This window comes from Oncorhynchus gorbuscha, linkage group LG05 (genome assembly GCF_021184085.1).
Source record: "Oncorhynchus gorbuscha isolate QuinsamMale2020 ecotype Even-year linkage group LG05, OgorEven_v1.0, whole genome shotgun sequence".
Classification (NCBI taxonomy): domain Eukaryota; kingdom Metazoa; phylum Chordata; class Actinopteri; order Salmoniformes; family Salmonidae; genus Oncorhynchus; species Oncorhynchus gorbuscha.
The window spans coordinates 44,849,399-44,864,645 of NC_060177.1; the positions used below are offsets into that span (position 1 = coordinate 44,849,399).

General features: G+C 46.0%; 6 protein-coding genes and 1 pseudogene across 6 annotated transcripts; all 7 read right to left on the reverse strand.

Moving 5' to 3' along the window:
• Window positions 1–2,282: 2,282 nt before the first annotated feature.
• LOC124035116 (basic proline-rich protein-like) lies at window positions 2,283–3,518 on the reverse strand (the record flags this gene model as incomplete). Its single annotated transcript, XM_046348535.1, has 1 exon — window positions 2,283–3,518. A coding segment is annotated over one exon (1,236 nt), but the record flags the coding sequence as incomplete, so codon positions are not given.
• Window positions 3,519–5,714: 2,196 nt separating this feature from the next.
• On the reverse strand, window positions 5,715–6,845 carry LOC124035117 (annotated as a pseudogene).
• A 280-nt stretch (window positions 6,846–7,125) lies between these two features.
• Window positions 7,126–8,445, reverse strand: LOC124035342 (basic proline-rich protein-like; the record flags this gene model as incomplete). The annotated part of the gene is made up of 1 exon (XM_046348810.1): window positions 7,126–8,445. A coding segment is annotated over one exon (1,320 nt), but the record flags the coding sequence as incomplete, so codon positions are not given.
• Window positions 8,446–8,679: 234 nt separating this feature from the next.
• LOC124035118 (cell surface glycoprotein 1-like) lies at window positions 8,680–9,903 on the reverse strand (the record flags this gene model as incomplete). Its single annotated transcript, XM_046348537.1, has 1 exon — window positions 8,680–9,903. A coding segment is annotated over one exon (1,224 nt), but the record flags the coding sequence as incomplete, so codon positions are not given.
• Window positions 9,904–10,119: 216 nt separating this feature from the next.
• LOC124035120 (cell surface glycoprotein 1-like) lies at window positions 10,120–11,547 on the reverse strand (the record flags this gene model as incomplete). The annotated part of the gene is made up of 2 exons (XM_046348539.1): window positions 10,120–10,465; window positions 10,742–11,547. Coding segments are annotated over 2 exons (1,152 nt in total), but the record flags the coding sequence as incomplete, so codon positions are not given.
• A 539-nt stretch (window positions 11,548–12,086) lies between these two features.
• LOC124035119 (vegetative cell wall protein gp1-like) lies at window positions 12,087–13,472 on the reverse strand (the record flags this gene model as incomplete). The annotated part of the gene is made up of 2 exons (XM_046348538.1): window positions 12,087–12,864; window positions 13,087–13,472. Coding segments are annotated over 2 exons (1,164 nt in total), but the record flags the coding sequence as incomplete, so codon positions are not given.
• A 246-nt stretch (window positions 13,473–13,718) lies between these two features.
• LOC124035121 (vegetative cell wall protein gp1-like) lies at window positions 13,719–15,116 on the reverse strand (the record flags this gene model as incomplete). The annotated part of the gene is made up of 2 exons (XM_046348541.1): window positions 13,719–14,623; window positions 14,906–15,116. Coding segments are annotated over 2 exons (1,116 nt in total), but the record flags the coding sequence as incomplete, so codon positions are not given.
• Window positions 15,117–15,247: the final 131 nt, after the last annotated feature.

The window sequence follows — 15,247 nt, forward strand, 5'->3', positions numbered from 1 at the left end:
TCAAACTAGACGATAGGGACAATTTTCAGCAAACTGCAGCAATTAAACTACACAAATAACCACTTTTCCAAAAACAAGGTCTAAATCATGTTTGATGCACTCTGGATACAATGTTTTCAACATAACTTTTCAAACTAGACGTCGGCGACAATTATCAGCAAAGTGCAGCAATTAAACTACAGAAATAACCACTTTTCCAAAAACAAGGTCTAAATCATGTTTGATGCACTCTGGATACAATGTTTTCAACATAACTGTTCAAACTAGACGATAGGGACAATTATCAGCAAACTGCAGCAATTAAACTACAGAAATAACCACTTTTCCAAAAACAAGGTCTATATCATGTTTGATGCACTCTGGATACAATGTTTTCAAAACAACTGTTCAAACTAGACGATAGGGACAATTTTCAGCAAACTGCAGCAATTAAACTACAGAAATAACCACTTTTCCAAAAACAAGGTCTAAATCATGTTTGATGCACACTGGATACAATGTTTTCAAAACAACTGTTCAAACTAGACGATTAGAGACAATTTTCAGCAAACTGCAGCAATTAAACTACAGAAATAACCACTTTTCCAAAAACAAGGGCTAAATCATGTTTGATGCACTCTGGATACAATGTTTTCAACATAACTTTTCAAACTAGTCGTCGGCGACAATTTTCAGCAAACTGCAACAATTAAACTACAGAAATAACCACTTTTCCAAAAACAAGGACTAAATCATGTTTGATGCACACTGGATACAATGTTTTCAACACAACTGTTCAAACTAGACGATAGGGACAATTTTCAGCAAACTGCAGCAATTAAACTACAGAAATAACCACTTTTCCAAAAACAAGGACTAAATCATGTTTGATGCACACACTGGATACAATGTTTTCAACACAACTGTTCAAACTAGACGATAGGGACAATTTTCAGCAAACTGCAGCAATTAAACTACAGAAATAACCACTTTTCCAAAAACAAGGTCTAAATCATGTTTGATGCACTCTGGATACAATGATTTCAAATAACCACTTTTCCAAAAACAAGGTCTAAATCATGTTTGATGCACACCGGATACAATGTTTTTAAAACAACTGTTCAAACTAGACGTCGGCGACAATTTTCAGCAAAGTGCAACAATTAAACTACAGAAATAACCACTTTTCCAAAAACAAGGGCTAAATCATGTTTGATGCACACTGGATACAATGTTTTCAACATAACTTTTCAAACTAGACGATAGGGACAATTTTCAGCAAACTGCAGCAATTAAACTACAGAAATAACCACTTTTCCAAAAACAAGGTCTAAATCATGTTTGATGCACTCTGGATACAATGTTTTCAACATAACTTTTCAAACTAGACGTCGGCGACAATTATCAGCAAAGTGCAGCAATTAAACTACAGAAATAACCACTTTTCCAAAAACAAGGTCTAAATCATGTTTGATGCACTCTGGATACAATGTTTTCAACATAACTTTTCAAACTAGACGATAGGGACAATTTTCAGCAAACTGCAGCAATTAAACTACAGAAATAACCACTTTTCCAAAAACAAGGTCTAAAATCAAGGTCTAAATCACAAAAATGAAAAAATAAAGTTAAAAAATCACATTTTTGTGAAAAAATAAAGTTAAAAAATCACTTTTTTGTGAAAAAATAAAGTTAAAAAATCACTTTTTTGTGAAAAAATAAAGTTAAAAAAATGAAAAAATAAAGTTAAAAAATCACTTTTTTGTGAAAAAATAAAGTTAAAAAATCACTTTTTTGTGAAAAAATAAAGTTAAAAAAATGAAAAAATAAAGTTAAAAAATCACTTTTTTGGGAAAAAAATAAAGTTAAAAAAATGAAAAAATAAAGTCAAAAAATCACATTTTTGAGAAAAAATAAAGTTAAAAAATCACTTTTGTGAAAAAATAAAGTTAAAAAAATGAAAAAATAAAGTTAAAAAATCACTTTTTTGTGAAAAAATAAAGTTAAAAAAATGAAAAAATAAAGTTAAAAAATCACATTTTTGTGAAAAAATAAAGTTAAAAAATCACTTTTTTGTGAAAAAATAAAGTTAAAAAATCACTTTTTTGTGAAAAAATAAAGTTAAAAAATGAAAAAATAAAGTTAAAAAATCACTTTTTTGTGAAAAAATAAAGTTCAAAAAATGAAAAAATAAAGTTAAAAAATCACATTAAAAAATCACTTTTTTGTTCTGGTTCTGGTGTTGGTTCTGGTTCTGGTTCTGGTTCTGGTTCTGGTTCTGGACTTGGTTCTGGTCTTGGTTCTGGTTCTGGTCTTGGTTCTGGTTCTGGCCTTGGTCTTGGTCTTGGTTCTGGTTCTGGTCTTGGTCTTGGTTCTGGTCTTGGTTCTGGTTCTGGTCTTGGTTCTGGTTCTGTTCTTTGTTCTGGTTCTGGTCTTGGTCTTGGTTCTGGTCTTGGTTCTGGTTCTGGTCTTGGTTCTGGTTCTGGTCTTTGTTCTGGTTCTGGTATTGGTCTTGGTTCTAGTTCTGATTCTGGTCTTCGTCTTGGTTCTGGTTCTGGTCTTGGTCTTGGTTCTGGTTCTGGTCTTGGTTCTGGTTCTGGTCTTGGTTCTGGTTCTGGTCTTGGTTCTGGTTCTGGTTCTGGTCTTGGTTCTGGTTCTGGTTCTGGCCTTGGTCTTGGTCTTGGTTCTGGTTCTGGTTCTGGTCTTGGTCTTAATTCTGGTTCTGGTCTTGGTTCTGGTTCTGGTCTTGGTCTTGGTCTTGGTTCTGGTTCTGGTCTTGGTTCTGGTTCTGGTTCTGGTCTTGGTTCTGGTCTTGGTTCTGGTTCTGGTCTTGATCTTGGTTCTGGTTCTGGTCTTGGTCTTGGTTCTGGTTCTGGTCTTGGTCTTGGTCTTGGTTCTGGTTCTGGTTCTGGTCTTGGTTCTGGTTCTGGTTCTGGTCTTGGTTCTGGTTCTGGTCTTGGATCTGGTTCTGGTTCTGGTTCTGGTCTTGGTTCTGGTTCTAGTCTTGGTCTTGGTTCTGGTTCTGGTTCTGGTCTTGGTTCTGGTTCTGGTCTTGATCTTGGTCTTGGTTCTGGTTCTGGTCTTGGTTCTGGTTCTGGCTCTGGTACTGGTCTTGGTTCTCGTTCTGGTATTGGTTCTGGTTCTGGTCTTGGTCTTTGTCTTGGTTCTGGTTCTGGTCTTGGTTCTGGTTCTGGTTCTGGTCTTGGTTCTGGTTCTGGTCTTGGTTCTGGTTCTGGTCTTGGTTCTGGTTCTGGCCTTGGTCTTGGTTCTGGTTCTGGTTCTGGTTCTGGTTCTGGTCTTGGTCTTAATTCTGGTTCTGGTCTTGGTTCTGGTTCTGGTTCTGGTCTTGGTTCTGGTTCTGGTCTTGGTCTTGGTTCTGGTCTTGGTTCTGGTTCTGGTCTTGGTTCTGGTTCTGGTCTTGGTCTTGGTTCTAGTTCTGATTCTGGTCTTCGTCTTGGTTCTGGTCTTGGTTCTGGTTCTGGTCTTGGTTCTGGTTCTGGTCTTGGTTCTGGTCTTGGTTCTGGTTCTGGTCTTGGTTCTGGTTCTGGTCTTGGTTCTGGTTCTGGTTCTGGTCTTGGTTCTGGTTCTGGTCTTGGTTCTGGTCTTAGTTCTGGTTCTGGTCTTGGTCTTGGTTCTGGTCTTGGTCTTGGTTCTGGTCTTGGTTCTGGTTCTGATCTTTGTTCTGGTTCTGGTCTTGGTCTTGGTTCTAGTTCTGATTCTGGTCTTCGTCTTGGTTCTGGGTCTGGTCTTGGTTCTGGTTCTGGTCTTGGTTCTGGTTCTGGTCTTGGTCTTGGTTCTAGTTCTGGTTCTGGTTCTGGTTCTGGTCTTGGTTCTTGTTCTGGTTCTGGTTCTGGTCTTGGTTCTGGTTCTGGTCTTGGTTCTGGTTCTGGTTCTGGTCTTGGTTCTGGTCTTGGTTCTGGTTCTGGTCTTGGTTCTGGTTCTGGCCTTGGTCTTGGTCTTGGTTCTGGTTCTGGTTCTGGTCTTGGTCTTGGTTCTGGTCTTGGTCTTGGTTCTGGTTCTGGTCTTGGTTCTGGTTCTGGTCTTGGTTCTGGTCCTGGTTCTGGTCTTGGTTCTGGTTCTAGTTCTGATTCTGGTCTTCGTCTTGGTTCTGGTTCTGGTCTTGGTCTTGGTTCTGGTTCTGGTCTTGGTTCTGGTTCTGGTCTTGGTCTTGGTTCTAGTTCTGGTTCTGGTCTTGGTTCTTGTTCTGGTTCTGGTTCTGGTTCTGGTCTTGGTTCTGGTTCTGGTCTTGGTTCTGGTTCTGGTCTTGGTTCTGGTCATGGTTCTGGTTCTGGTCTTGGTTCTGGTTCTGGTCTTGGTTCTGGTTCTGGTTCTGGTTCTGGTCTTGGTCTTGGTTCTGGTCTTGGTCTTGGTTCTGGTTCTGGTTCTGGTCTTGGTCTTGGTTCTGGTTCTGGTTCTGGTCTTGGTTCTGGTCCTGGTTCTGGTCTTGGTTCTGGTTCTAGTTCTGATTTTGGTCTTGGTCTTGGTTCTGGTCTTGGTTCTGGTTCTGGTCTTGGTCTTGGTTCTGGTTCTGGTCTTGGTTCTGGTCTTGGTTCTGGTTCTGGTTCTGGTTCTGGTCTTGGTTCTGGTTCTGGTCTTGGTCTTGGTTCTGGTTCTGGTTCTGGTCTTGGTTCTGGTTCTGGTTCTGGTCTTTTCTCTGGTTCTGGTCTTGGTCTTGGTCTTGGTTCTGGTTCTGGTCTTGGTTCTGGTTCTGGTATTGGTTCTGGTTCTGTTCTTGGTCTTGGTTCTGTTTCTGGTCTTGGTCTTGGTTCTGGTTCTGGTTCTGGTCTTGGATCTGGTTCTGGTCTTGGTTCTGGTTCTAGTCTTGGTCTTGGTTCTGGTTCTGGTTCTGGTCTTGGTTCTGGTTCTGGTCTTGATCTTGGTCTTGGTTCTGGTTCTGGTCTTGGTTCTGGTTCTGGTTCTGGTCTTGGTCTTGGTCTTGGTTCTGGTTCTGGTCTTGGTTCTGGTTCTGGTCTTGGTTCTGGTCTTGGTTCTGGTTCTGGTCTTGGTCTTGGTTCTGGTCTTGGTTCTGGTTCTGGTCTTGGTCTTGGTCTTGGTCTTGGTTCTGGTTCTGGTTCTGGTCTTGGTTCTGGTTCTGGTTCTGGTCTTTTCTCTGGTTCTGGTCTTGGTCTTGGTCTTGGTTCTGGTTCTGGTCTTGGTTCTGGTTCTGGTCTTGGTTCTGGTTCTGGTCTTGGTCTTGGTTCTGGTTCTGGTCTTGGTCTTGGTTCTGGTTCTGGTCTTGGTTCTGGTTCTGGTACTGGTCTTGGTTCTGGTTCTGGTATTGGTATTGGTATTGGTATTGGTTCTGGTTCTGGTCTTGGTCTTTGTCTTGGTTCTGGTTCTGGTCTTGGTTCTGGTTCTGGTTCTGGTCTTGGTTCTGGTTCTGGTCTTGGTTCTGGTTCTGGTCTTGGTTCTGGTTCTGGTTCTGGTTCTGGTTCTGGTCTTGGTCTTAATTCTGGTTCTGGTCTTGGTTCTGGTTCTGGTTCTGGTCTTGGTTCTGGTTCTGGTCTTGGTCTTGGTTCTGGTCTTGGTTCTGGTTCTGGTCTTGGTTCTGGTTCTGGTCTTGGTCTTGGTTCTAGTTCTGATTCTGGTCTTCGTCTTGGTTCTGGTCTTGGTTCTGGTTCTGGTCTTGGTTCTGGTTCTGGTCTTGGTTCTGGTCTTGGTTCTGGTTCTGGTCTTGGTTCTGGTTCTGGTCTTGGTTCTGGTTCTGGTCTTGGTTCTGGTTCTGGTCTTGGTTCTGGTCTTAGTTCTGGTTCTGGTCTTGGTCTTGGTTCTGGTCTTGGTCTTGGTTCTGGTCTTGGTTCTGGTTCTGATCTTTGTTCTGGTTCTGGTCTTGGTCTTGGTTCTAGTTCTGATTCTGGTCTTCGTCTTGGTTCTGGGTCTGGTCTTGGTTCTGGTTCTGGTCTTGGTTCTGGTTCTGGTCTTGGTCTTGGTTCTAGTTCTGGTTCTGGTTCTGGTTCTGGTCTTGGTTCTTGTTCTGGTTCTGGTTCTGGTCTTGGTTCTGGTTCTGGTCTTGGTTCTGGTTCTGGTTCTGGTCTTGGTTCTGGTCTTGGTTCTGGTTCTGGTCTTGGTTCTGGTTCTGGCCTTGGTCTTGGTCTTGGTTCTGGTTCTGGTTCTGGTCTTGGTCTTGGTTCTGGTCTTGGTCTTGGTTCTGGTTCTGGTCTTGGTTCTGGTTCTGGTCTTGGTTCTGGTCCTGGTTCTGGTCTTGGTTCTGGTTCTAGTTCTGATTCTGGTCTTCGTCTTGGTTCTGGTTCTGGTCTTGGTCTTGGTTCTGGTTCTGGTCTTGGTTCTGGTTCTGGTTCTGGTCTTGGTCTTGGTTCTAGTTCTGGTTCTGGTCTTGGTTCTTGTTCTGGTTCTGGTTCTGGTTCTGGTCTTGGTTCTGGTTCTGGTCTTGGTTCTGGTTCTGGTCTTGGTTCTGGTCATGGTTCTGGTTCTGGTCTTGGTTCTGGTTCTGGTCTTGGTTCTGGTTCTGGTTCTGGTTCTGGTCTTGGTCTTGGTTCTGGTCTTGGTCTTGGTTCTGGTTCTGGTTCTGGTCTTGGTCTTGGTTCTGGTTCTGGTTCTGGTCTTGGTTCTGGTCCTGGTTCTGGTCTTGGTTCTGGTTCTAGTTCTGATTTTGGTCTTGGTCTTGGTTCTGGTCTTGGTTCTGGTTCTGGTCTTGGTCTTGGTTCTGGTTCTGGTCTTGGTTCTGGTCTTGGTTCTGGTTCTGGTTCTGGTTCTGGTCTTGGTTCTGGTTCTGGTCTTGGTCTTGGTTCTGGTTCTGGTTCTGGTCTTGGTTCTGGTTCTGGTTCTGGTCTTTTCTCTGGTTCTGGTCTTGGTCTTGGTCTTGGTTCTGGTTCTGGTCTTGGTTCTGGTTCTGGTATTGGTTCTGGTTCTGTTCTTGGTCTTGGTTCTGTTTCTGGTCTTGGTCTTGGTTCTGGTTCTGGTTCTGGTCTTGGATCTGGTTCTGGTCTTGGTTCTGGTTCTAGTCTTGGTCTTGGTTCTGGTTCTGGTTCTGGTTCTGGTCTTGGTTCTGGTTCTGGTCTTGATCTTGGTCTTGGTTCTGGTTCTGGTCTTGGTTCTGGTTCTGGTTCTGGTCTTGGTCTTGGTCTTGGTCTCTGGTTCTGGTCTTGGTTCTGGTTCTGGTCTTGGTTCTGGTCTTGGTTCTGGTTCTGGTTCTGGTCTTGGTCTTGGTTCTGGTCTTGGTTCTGGTTCTGGTCTTGGTCTTGGTCTTGGTTCTGGTTCTGGTTCTGGTCTTGGTTCTGGTTCTGGTTCTGGTCTTTTCTCTGGTTCTGGTCTTGGTCTTGGTCTTGGTTCTGGTTCTGGTCTTGGTTCTGGTTCTGGTCTTGGTTCTGGTTCTGGTCTTGGTCTTGGTTCTGGTTCTGGTCTTGGTCTTGGTTCTGGTTCTGGTCTTGGTTCTGGTTCTGGTACTGGTCTTGGTTCTGGTTCTGGTATTGGTATTGGTATTGGTATTGGTTCTGGTTCTGGTCTTGGTCTTTGTCTTGGTTCTGGTTCTGGTCTTGGTTCTGGTTCTGGTTCTGGTCTTGGTTCTGGTTCTGGTCTTGGTTCTGGTTCTGGTCTTGGTTCTGGTTCTGGTTCTGGCCTTGGTCTTGGTCTTGGTTCTGGTTCTGGTCTTGGTCTTAATTCTGGTTCTGGTCTTGGTTCTGGTTCTGGTTCTGGTCTTGGTCTTGGTCTTGGTTCTGGTTCTGGTCTTGGTTCTGGTTCTGGTCTTGGTTCTGGTCTTGGTTCTGGTTCTGGTCTTGGTCTTGGTTCTGGTCTTGGTTCTGGTTCTGGTCTTGGTCTTGGTCTTGGTTCTGGTTCTGGTTCTGGTCTTGGTTCTGGTTCTGGTTCTGATCTTTTCTCTGGTTCTGGTTTTGGTCTTGGTCTTGGTTCTGGTTCTGGTCTTGGTTCTGGTTCTGGTCTTGGTTCTGGTTCTGGTCTTGGTCTTGGTTCTGGTTCTGGTCTTGGTCTTGGTTCTGGTTCTAGTCTTGGTCTTGGTTCTGGTTCTGGTTCTGGTCTTGGTCTTGGTCTTGGTTCTGGTTCTGGTCTTGGTTCTGGTTCTGGTCTTGGTTCTGGTCTTGGTTCTGGTTCTGGTCTTGGTCTTGGTTCTGGTCTTGGTTCTGGTTCTGGTCTTGGTCTTGGTCTTGGTTCTGGTTCTGGTTCTGGTCTTGGTTCTGGTTCTGGTTCTGATCTTTTCTCTGGTTCTGGTCTTGGTCTTGGTCTTGGTTCTGGTTCTGGTCTTGGTTCTGGTTCTGGTCTTGGTTCTGGTTCTGGTCTTGGTCTTGGTTCTGGTTCTGGTCTTGGTCTTGGTTCTGGTTCTAGTCTTGGTCTTGGTTCTGGTTCTGGTTCTGGTCTTGGTCTTGGTCTTGGTTCTGGTTCTGGTCTTGGTTCTGGTTCTGGTCTTGGTTCTGGTCTTGGTTCTGGTTCTGGTCTTGGTCTTGGTTCTGGTCTTGGTTCTGGTTCTGGTCTTGGTCTTGGTCTTGGTTCTGGTTCTGGTTCTGGTCTTGGTTCTGGTTCTGGTTCTGATCTTTTCTCTGGTTCTGGTCTTGGTCTTGGTCTTGGTTCTGGTTCTGGTCTTGGTTCTGGTTCTGGTCTTGGTTCTGGTTCTGGTCTTGGTCTTGGTTCTGGTCTTGGTCTTGGTTCTGGTTCTAGTCTTGGTCTTGGTTCTGGTTCTGGTTCTGGTTCTGGTCTTGGTTCTGGTTCTGGTCTTGATCTTGGTCTTGGTTCTGGTTCCTGTCTTGGTTCTGGTTCTGGTACTGGTCTTGGTTCTGGTTCTGGTATTGGTATTGGTTCTGGTTCTGGTTCTGGTCTTGATCTTGGTCTTGGTTCTGGTTCTGGTCTTGGTTCTGGTTCTGGCTCTGGTACTGGTCTTGGTTCTCGTTCTGGTCTTGGTCTTGGTTCTGGTCTTGGTTCTGGTTCTGGTCTTGGTCTTGGTTCTGGTTCTGGTCTTGGTTCTGGTTCTGGTTCTGGTCTTGGTTCTGGTTCTGGTCTTGGATCTGGTTCTGGTTCTGGTCTTGGTTCTGGTTCTAGTCTTGGTCTTGGTTCTGGTTCTGGTCTTTGTTCTGGTTCTGGTCTTGGTCTTGGTTCTGGTCTTGGTTCTGGTTCTGGTCTTGGTCTTGGTCTTGGTCTTGGTTCTGGTTCTGGTTCTGGTCTTGGTTCTGGTTCTGGTTCTGATCTTTTCTCTGGTTCTGGTCTTGGTCTTTGTCTTGGTTCTGGTTCTGGTCTTGGTTCTGGTTCTGGTTCTGGTCTTGGTTCTGGTTCTGGTCTTGGTTCTGGTTCTGGTCTTGGTTCTGGTTCTGGCCTTGGTCTTGGTCTTGGTTCTGGTTCTGGTCTTGGTCTTAATTCTGGTTCTGGTCTTGGTTCTGGTTCTGGTTCTGGTCTTGGTCTTGGTCTTGGTTCTGGTTCTGGTCTTGGTTCTGGTTCTGGTCTTGGTTCTGGTCTTGGTTCTGGTTCTGGTCTTGGTCTTGGTTCTGGTCTTGGTTCTGGTTCTGGTCTTGGTCTTGGTCTTGGTTCTGGTTCTGGTTCTAGTCTTGGTTCTGGTTCTGGTTCTGATCTTTTCTCTGGTTCTGGTCTTGGTCTTGGTCTTGGTTCTGGTTCTGGTCTTGGTTCTGGTTCTGGTCTTGGTTCTGGTTCTGGTCTTGGTCTTGGTTCTGGTTCTGGTCTTGGTCTTGGTTCTGGTTCTAGTCTTGGTCTTGGTTCTGGTTCTGGTTCTGGTCTTGGTCTTGGTCTTGGTTCTGGTTCTGGTTCTGGTCTTGGTTCTGGTTCTGGTCTTGGTTCTGGTCTTGGTTCTGGTTCTGGTCTTGGTCTTGGTTCTGGTCTTGGTTCTGGTTCTGGTCTTGGTCTTGGTCTTGGTTCTGGTTCTGGTTCTGGTCTTGGTTCTGGTTCTGGTTCTGATCTTTTCTCTGGTTCTGGTCTTGGTCTTGGTCTTGGTTCTGGTTCTGGTCTTGGTTCTGGTTCTGGTCTTGGTTCTGGTTCTGGTCTTGGTCTTGGTTCTGGTCTTGGTCTTGGTTCTGGTTCTAGTCTTGGTCTTGGTTCTGGTTCTGGTTCTGGTCTTGGTTCTGGTTCTGGTCTTGATCTTGGTCTTGGTTCTGGTTCCTGTCTTGGTTCTGGTTCTGGTACTGGTCTTGGTTCTGGTTCTGGTATTGGTATTGGTTCTGGTTCTGGTCTTGGTCTTTGTCTTGGTTCTGGTTCTGGTCTTGATCTTGGTCTTGGTTCTGGTTCTGGTCTTGGTTCTGGTTCTGGCTCTGGTACTGGTCTTGGTTCTCGTTCTGGTCTTGGTCTTGGTTCTGGTCTTGGTTCTGGTTCTGGTCTTGGTCTTGGTTCTGGTTCTGGTCTTGGTTCTGGTTCTGGTTCTGGTCTTGGTTCTGGTTCTGGTCTTGGATCTGGTTCTGGTTCTGGTCTTGGTTCTGGTTCTAGTCTTGGTCTTGGTTCTGGTTCTGGTCTTTGTTCTGGTTCTGGTCTTGGTCTTGGTTCTGGTCTTGGTTCTGGTTCTGGTCTTGGTTCTGGTTCTGGTCTTTGTTCTGGTTCTGGTCTTGGTCTTGGTTCTAGTTCTGATTCTGGTCTTCGTCTTGGTTCTGGTTCTGGTCTTGGTCTTGGTTCTGGTTCTGGTCTTGGTTCTGGTTCTGGTCTTGGTTCTGGTTCTGGTCTTGGTTCTGGTTCTGGTTCTGGTCTTGATCTTGGTCTTGGTTCTGGTTCTGGTCTTGGTTCTGGTTCTGGCTCTGGTACTGGTCTTGGTTCTCGTTCTGGTATTGGTTCTGGTTCTGGTCTTGGTCTTTGTCTTGGTTCTGGTTCTGGTTCTGGTCTTGGTTCTGGTTCTGGTCTTGGTTCTGGTTCTGGTCTTGGTTCTGGTTCTGGCCTTGGTCTTGGTTCTGGTTCTGGTTCTGGTTCTGGTCTTGGTCTTAATTCTGGTTCTGGTCTTGGTTCTGGTTCTGGTTCTGGTCTTGGTCTTGGTCTTGGTTCTGGTTCTGGTCTTGGTTCTGGTTCTGGTCTTGGTTCTGGTCTTGGTTCTGGTTCTGGTCTTGGTCTTGGTTCTGGTCTTGGTTCTGGTTCTGGTTCTGGTCTTGGTTCTGGTTCTGGTCTTGGTCTTGGTTCTAGTTCTGATTCTGGTCTTCGTCTTGGTTCTGGTCTTGGTTCTGGTTCTGGTCTTGGTTCTGGTTCTGGTCTTGGTTCTGGTCTTGGTTCTGGTTCTGGTCTTGGTTCTGGTTCTGGTCTTGGTTCTGGTTCTGGTCTTGGTTCTGGTTCTGGTCTTGGTTCTGGTCTTAGTTCTGGTTCTGGTCTTGGTCTTGGTTCTGGTCTTGGTCTTGGTTCTGGTTCTGGTCTTGGTTCTGGTTCTGATCTTTGTTCTGGTTCTGGTCTTGGTCTTGGTTCTAGTTCGGATTCTGGTCTTCGTCTTGGTTCTGGTTCTGGTCTTGGTTCTGGTTCTGGTCTTGGTTCTGGTTCTGGTCTTGGTCTTGGCTCTAGTTCTGGTGCTGGTTCTGGTTCTGGTCTTGGTTCTTGTTCTGGTTCTGGTTCTGGTCTTTGTTCTGGTTCTGGTCTTGGTTCTGGTTCTGGTTCTGGTCTTGGTTCTGGTCTTGGTTCTGGTTCTGGTTCTGGTCTTGGTTCTGGTTCTGGCCTTGGTCTTGGTCTTGGTTCTGTTTCTGGCCTTGGTCTTGGTCTTGGTTCTGGTTCTGGTTCTGGTCTTGGTCTTGGTTCTGGTCTTGGTCTTGGTTCTGGTTCTGGTTCTGGTCTTGGTTCTGGTTCTGGTCTTGGTTCTGGTCTTGGTTCTGGTCTTGGTTCTGGTTCTAGTTCTGATTCTGGTCTTCGTCTTGGTTCTGGTTCTGGTCTTGGTCTTGGTTCTGGTTCTGGTCTTGGTCTTGGTCTTGGTCTTGGTTCTGGTTCTGGCCTTGGTCTTGGTCTTGGTTCTGGTTCTGGTCTTGGTCTTGGTTCTGGTCTTGGTTCTGGTTCTGGTCTTGGTTCTGGTTCTGGTCTTTGTTCTGGTTCTGGTCTTGGTCTTGGTTCTGGTCTTGGTTCTGGTTCTGGTCTTGGTTCTGGTTCTGGTCTTTGTTCGGTTCTGGTCTTGGTTCTGGTTCTGGTCTTGGTTCTGGTCTTAGTTCTGGTTCTGGTCTTGGTCTTGGTTCTGGTCTTGGTCTTGGTTCTGGTTCTGGTCTTGGTTCTGGTTCTGATCTTTGTTCTGGTTCTGGTCTTGGTCTTGGTTCTAGTTCTGATTCTGGTCTTCGTCTTGGTTCTGCTTCTGGTCTTGGTTCTGGTTCTGGTCTTGGTTCTGGTTCTGGTCTTGGTCTTGGCTCTAGTTCTGGTGCTGGTTCTGGTTCTGGTCTTGGTTCTTGTTCTGGTTCTGGTTCTGGTCTTGGTTCTGGTTCTGGTCTTGGTTCTGGTTCTGGTTCTGGTCTTGGTTCTGGTCTTGGTTCTGGTTCTGGTCTTGGTTCTGGTTCTGGCCTTGGTCTTGGTCTTGGTTCTGGTTCTGGTTCTGGTCTTGGTCTTGGTTCTGGTTCTGGTTCTGGTCTTGGTCTTGGTTCTGGTCTTGGTCTTGGTTCTGATTCTGGTCTTCGTCTTGGTTCTGGTTCTGGTCTTGGTCTTGGTCTTGGTTCTGGTTCTGGTTCTGGTCTTGGTCTTGGTTCTGGTTCTGGCCTTGGTCTTGGTCTTGGTTCTGGTTCTGGTCTTGGTCTTGGTTCTGGTCTTGGTTCTGGTTCTGGTCTTGGTTCTGGTTCTGGTCTTTGTTCTGGTTCTGGTCTTGGTCTTGGTTCTGGTCTTGGTTCTGGTTCTGGTCTTGGTTCTGGTTCTGGTCTTTGTTCTGGTTCTGGTCTTGGTCTTGGGTCTAGTTCTGATTCTGGTCTTCGTCTTGGTTCTGGTTCTGGTCTTGGTCTTGGTTCTGGTTCTGGTCTTGGTTCTGGTTCTGGTCTTGGTTCTGGTTCTGGTCTTGGTTCTGGTTCTGGTTCTGGTCTTGATCTTGGTTCTGGTTCTGGTCTTGGTTCTGGTTCTGGCTCTGGTACTGATCTTGGTTCTCGTTCTGGTATTGGTTCTGGTTCTGGTCTTGGTCTTTGTCTTGGTTCTGGTTCTGGTCTTGGTTCTGGTTCTGGTTCTGGTCTTGATTCTGGTTCTGGTCTTGGTTCTGGTTCTGGTCTTGGTTCTGGTTCTGGCCTTGGTCTTGGTTCTGGTTCTGGTTCTGGTCTTGGTCTTAATTCTGGTTCTGGTCTTGGTTCTGGTTCTGGTTCTGGTCTTGGTCTTGGTCTTGGTTCTGGTTCTGGTCTTGGTCTTGGTTCTGGTCTTGGTTCTGGTTCTGGTCTTGGTTCTGGTTCTGGTCTTGGTCTTGGTTCTAGTTCTGATTCTGGTCTTCGTCTTGGTTCTGGTCTTGGTTCTGGTTCTGGTCTTGGTTCTGGTTCTGGTCTTGGTTCTGGTCTTGGTTCTGGTTCTGGTCTTGGTTCTGGTTCTGGTCTTGGTTCTGGTTCTGGTCTTGGTTCTGGTTCTGGTCTTGGTTCTGGTCTTAGTTCTGGTTCTGGTCTTGGTCTTGGTTCTGGTCTTGGTCTTGGTTCTGGTTCTGGTCTTGGTTCTGGTTCTGATCTTTGTTCTGGTTCTGGTCTTGGTCTTGGTTCTAGTTCTGATTCTGGTCTTCGTCTTGGTTCTGGTTCTGGTCTTGGTTCTGGTTCTGGTCTTGGTTCTGGTTCTGGTCTTGGTCTTGGTTCTAGTTCTGGTGCTGGTTCTGGTTCTGGTCTTGGTTCTTGTTCTGGTTCTGGTTCTGGTTCTGGTTCTGGTCTTGGTTCTGGTCTTGGTTCTGGTTCTGGTCTTGGTTCTGGTTCTGGCCTTGGTCTTGGTCTTGGTTCTGGTTCTGGTTCTGGTTCTGGTTCTGGTCTTGGTCTTGGTTCTGGTCTTGGTCTTGGTTCTGGTTCTGGTTCTGGTCTTGGTTCTGGTTCTGGTCTTGGTTCTGGTCCTGGTTCTGGTCTTGGTTCTGGTTCTAGTTCTGATTCTGGTCTTCGTCTTGGTTCTGGTTCTGGTCTTGGTCTTGGTTCTGGTTCTGGTCTTGGTCTTGGTTCTTGTTCTGGTTCTGGTTCTGTTCTTGGTTCTGGTTCTGGTCTTGGTTCTGGTTCTGGTTCTGGTCTTGGTTCTGGTCTTGGTTCTGGTTCTGGTCTTGGTTCTGGTTCTGGCCTTGGTCTTGGTCTTGGTTCTGGTTCTGGTCTTGATTCTGGTTCTGGTCTTGGTTCTGGTTCTGGTCTTGGTCTTGGTTCTGGTTCTGGTTCTGGTTCTGGTCTTGGTTCTGGTTCTGGTTCTGGTCTTGGTTCTTGTTCTGGTTCTGGTTCTGGTTCTGGTCTTGGTTCTGGTTCTGGTTCTGGTCTTGGTTCTGGTTCTGGTATTGGTTCTGGTTCTGGTTCTGGTCTTGGTTCTGGTTCTGGTTCTGGCCTTGGTTTTGTTCTTGGTTCTGGTTCTGGTCTTGGTCTTAATTCTGGTTCTGGTCTTGGTTCTGGTTCTGGTTCTGATCTTGGTCTTGGTCTTGGTTCTGGTTCTGGTTCTGGTTCTGGTCTTGGTTCTGGTTCTGGTTCTGGTTCTGGTTCTGGTCTTGGTTCTGGTTCTGGTCTTGGTCTTGGTTCTGGTTCTGGTTCTGGTCTTGGTTCTGGTTCTGGTTCTGGTCTTTTCTCTGGTTCTGGTCTTGGTCTTGGTCTTGGTTCTGGTTCTGGTCTTGGTTGTGGTTCTGGTATTGGTTCTGGTTCTGTTCTTGGTCTTGGTTCTGTTTCTGGTCTTGGTCTTGGTTCTGGTTCTGGTCTTGGATCTGGTTCTGGTCTTGGTTCTGGTTCTAGTCTTGGTCTTGGTTCTGGTTCTGGTTCTGGTCTTGGTTCTGGTTCTGGTCTTGATCTTGGTCTTGGTTCTGGTTCTGGTCTTGGTTCTGGTTCTGGTTCTGGTACTGGTCTTGGTTCTGGTTCTGGTATTGGTATTGGTTCTGGTTCTGGTCTTGGTCTTTGTCTTGGTTCTGGTTCTGGTCTTGGTTCTGGTTCTGGTCTTGGTTCTGGTTCTGGTCTTGGTTCTGGTCTTGGTTCTGGTTCTGGCCTTGGTCTTGGTCTTGGTTCTGGTTCTGGTCTTGGTCTTAATTCTGGTTCTGGTCTTGGTTCTGGTTCTGGTTCTGGTCTTGGTCTTGGTCTTGGTTCTGGTTCTGGTCTTGGTTCTGGTTCTGGTTCTGGTCTTGGTTCTGGTCTTGGTTCTGGTTCTGGTCTTGGTCTTGGTTCTGGTCTTGGTTCTGGTTCTGGTCTTGGTCTTGGTCTTGGTCTTGGTTCTGGTTCTGGTTCTGGTTCTGGTCTTGGTTCTGGTTCTGGTT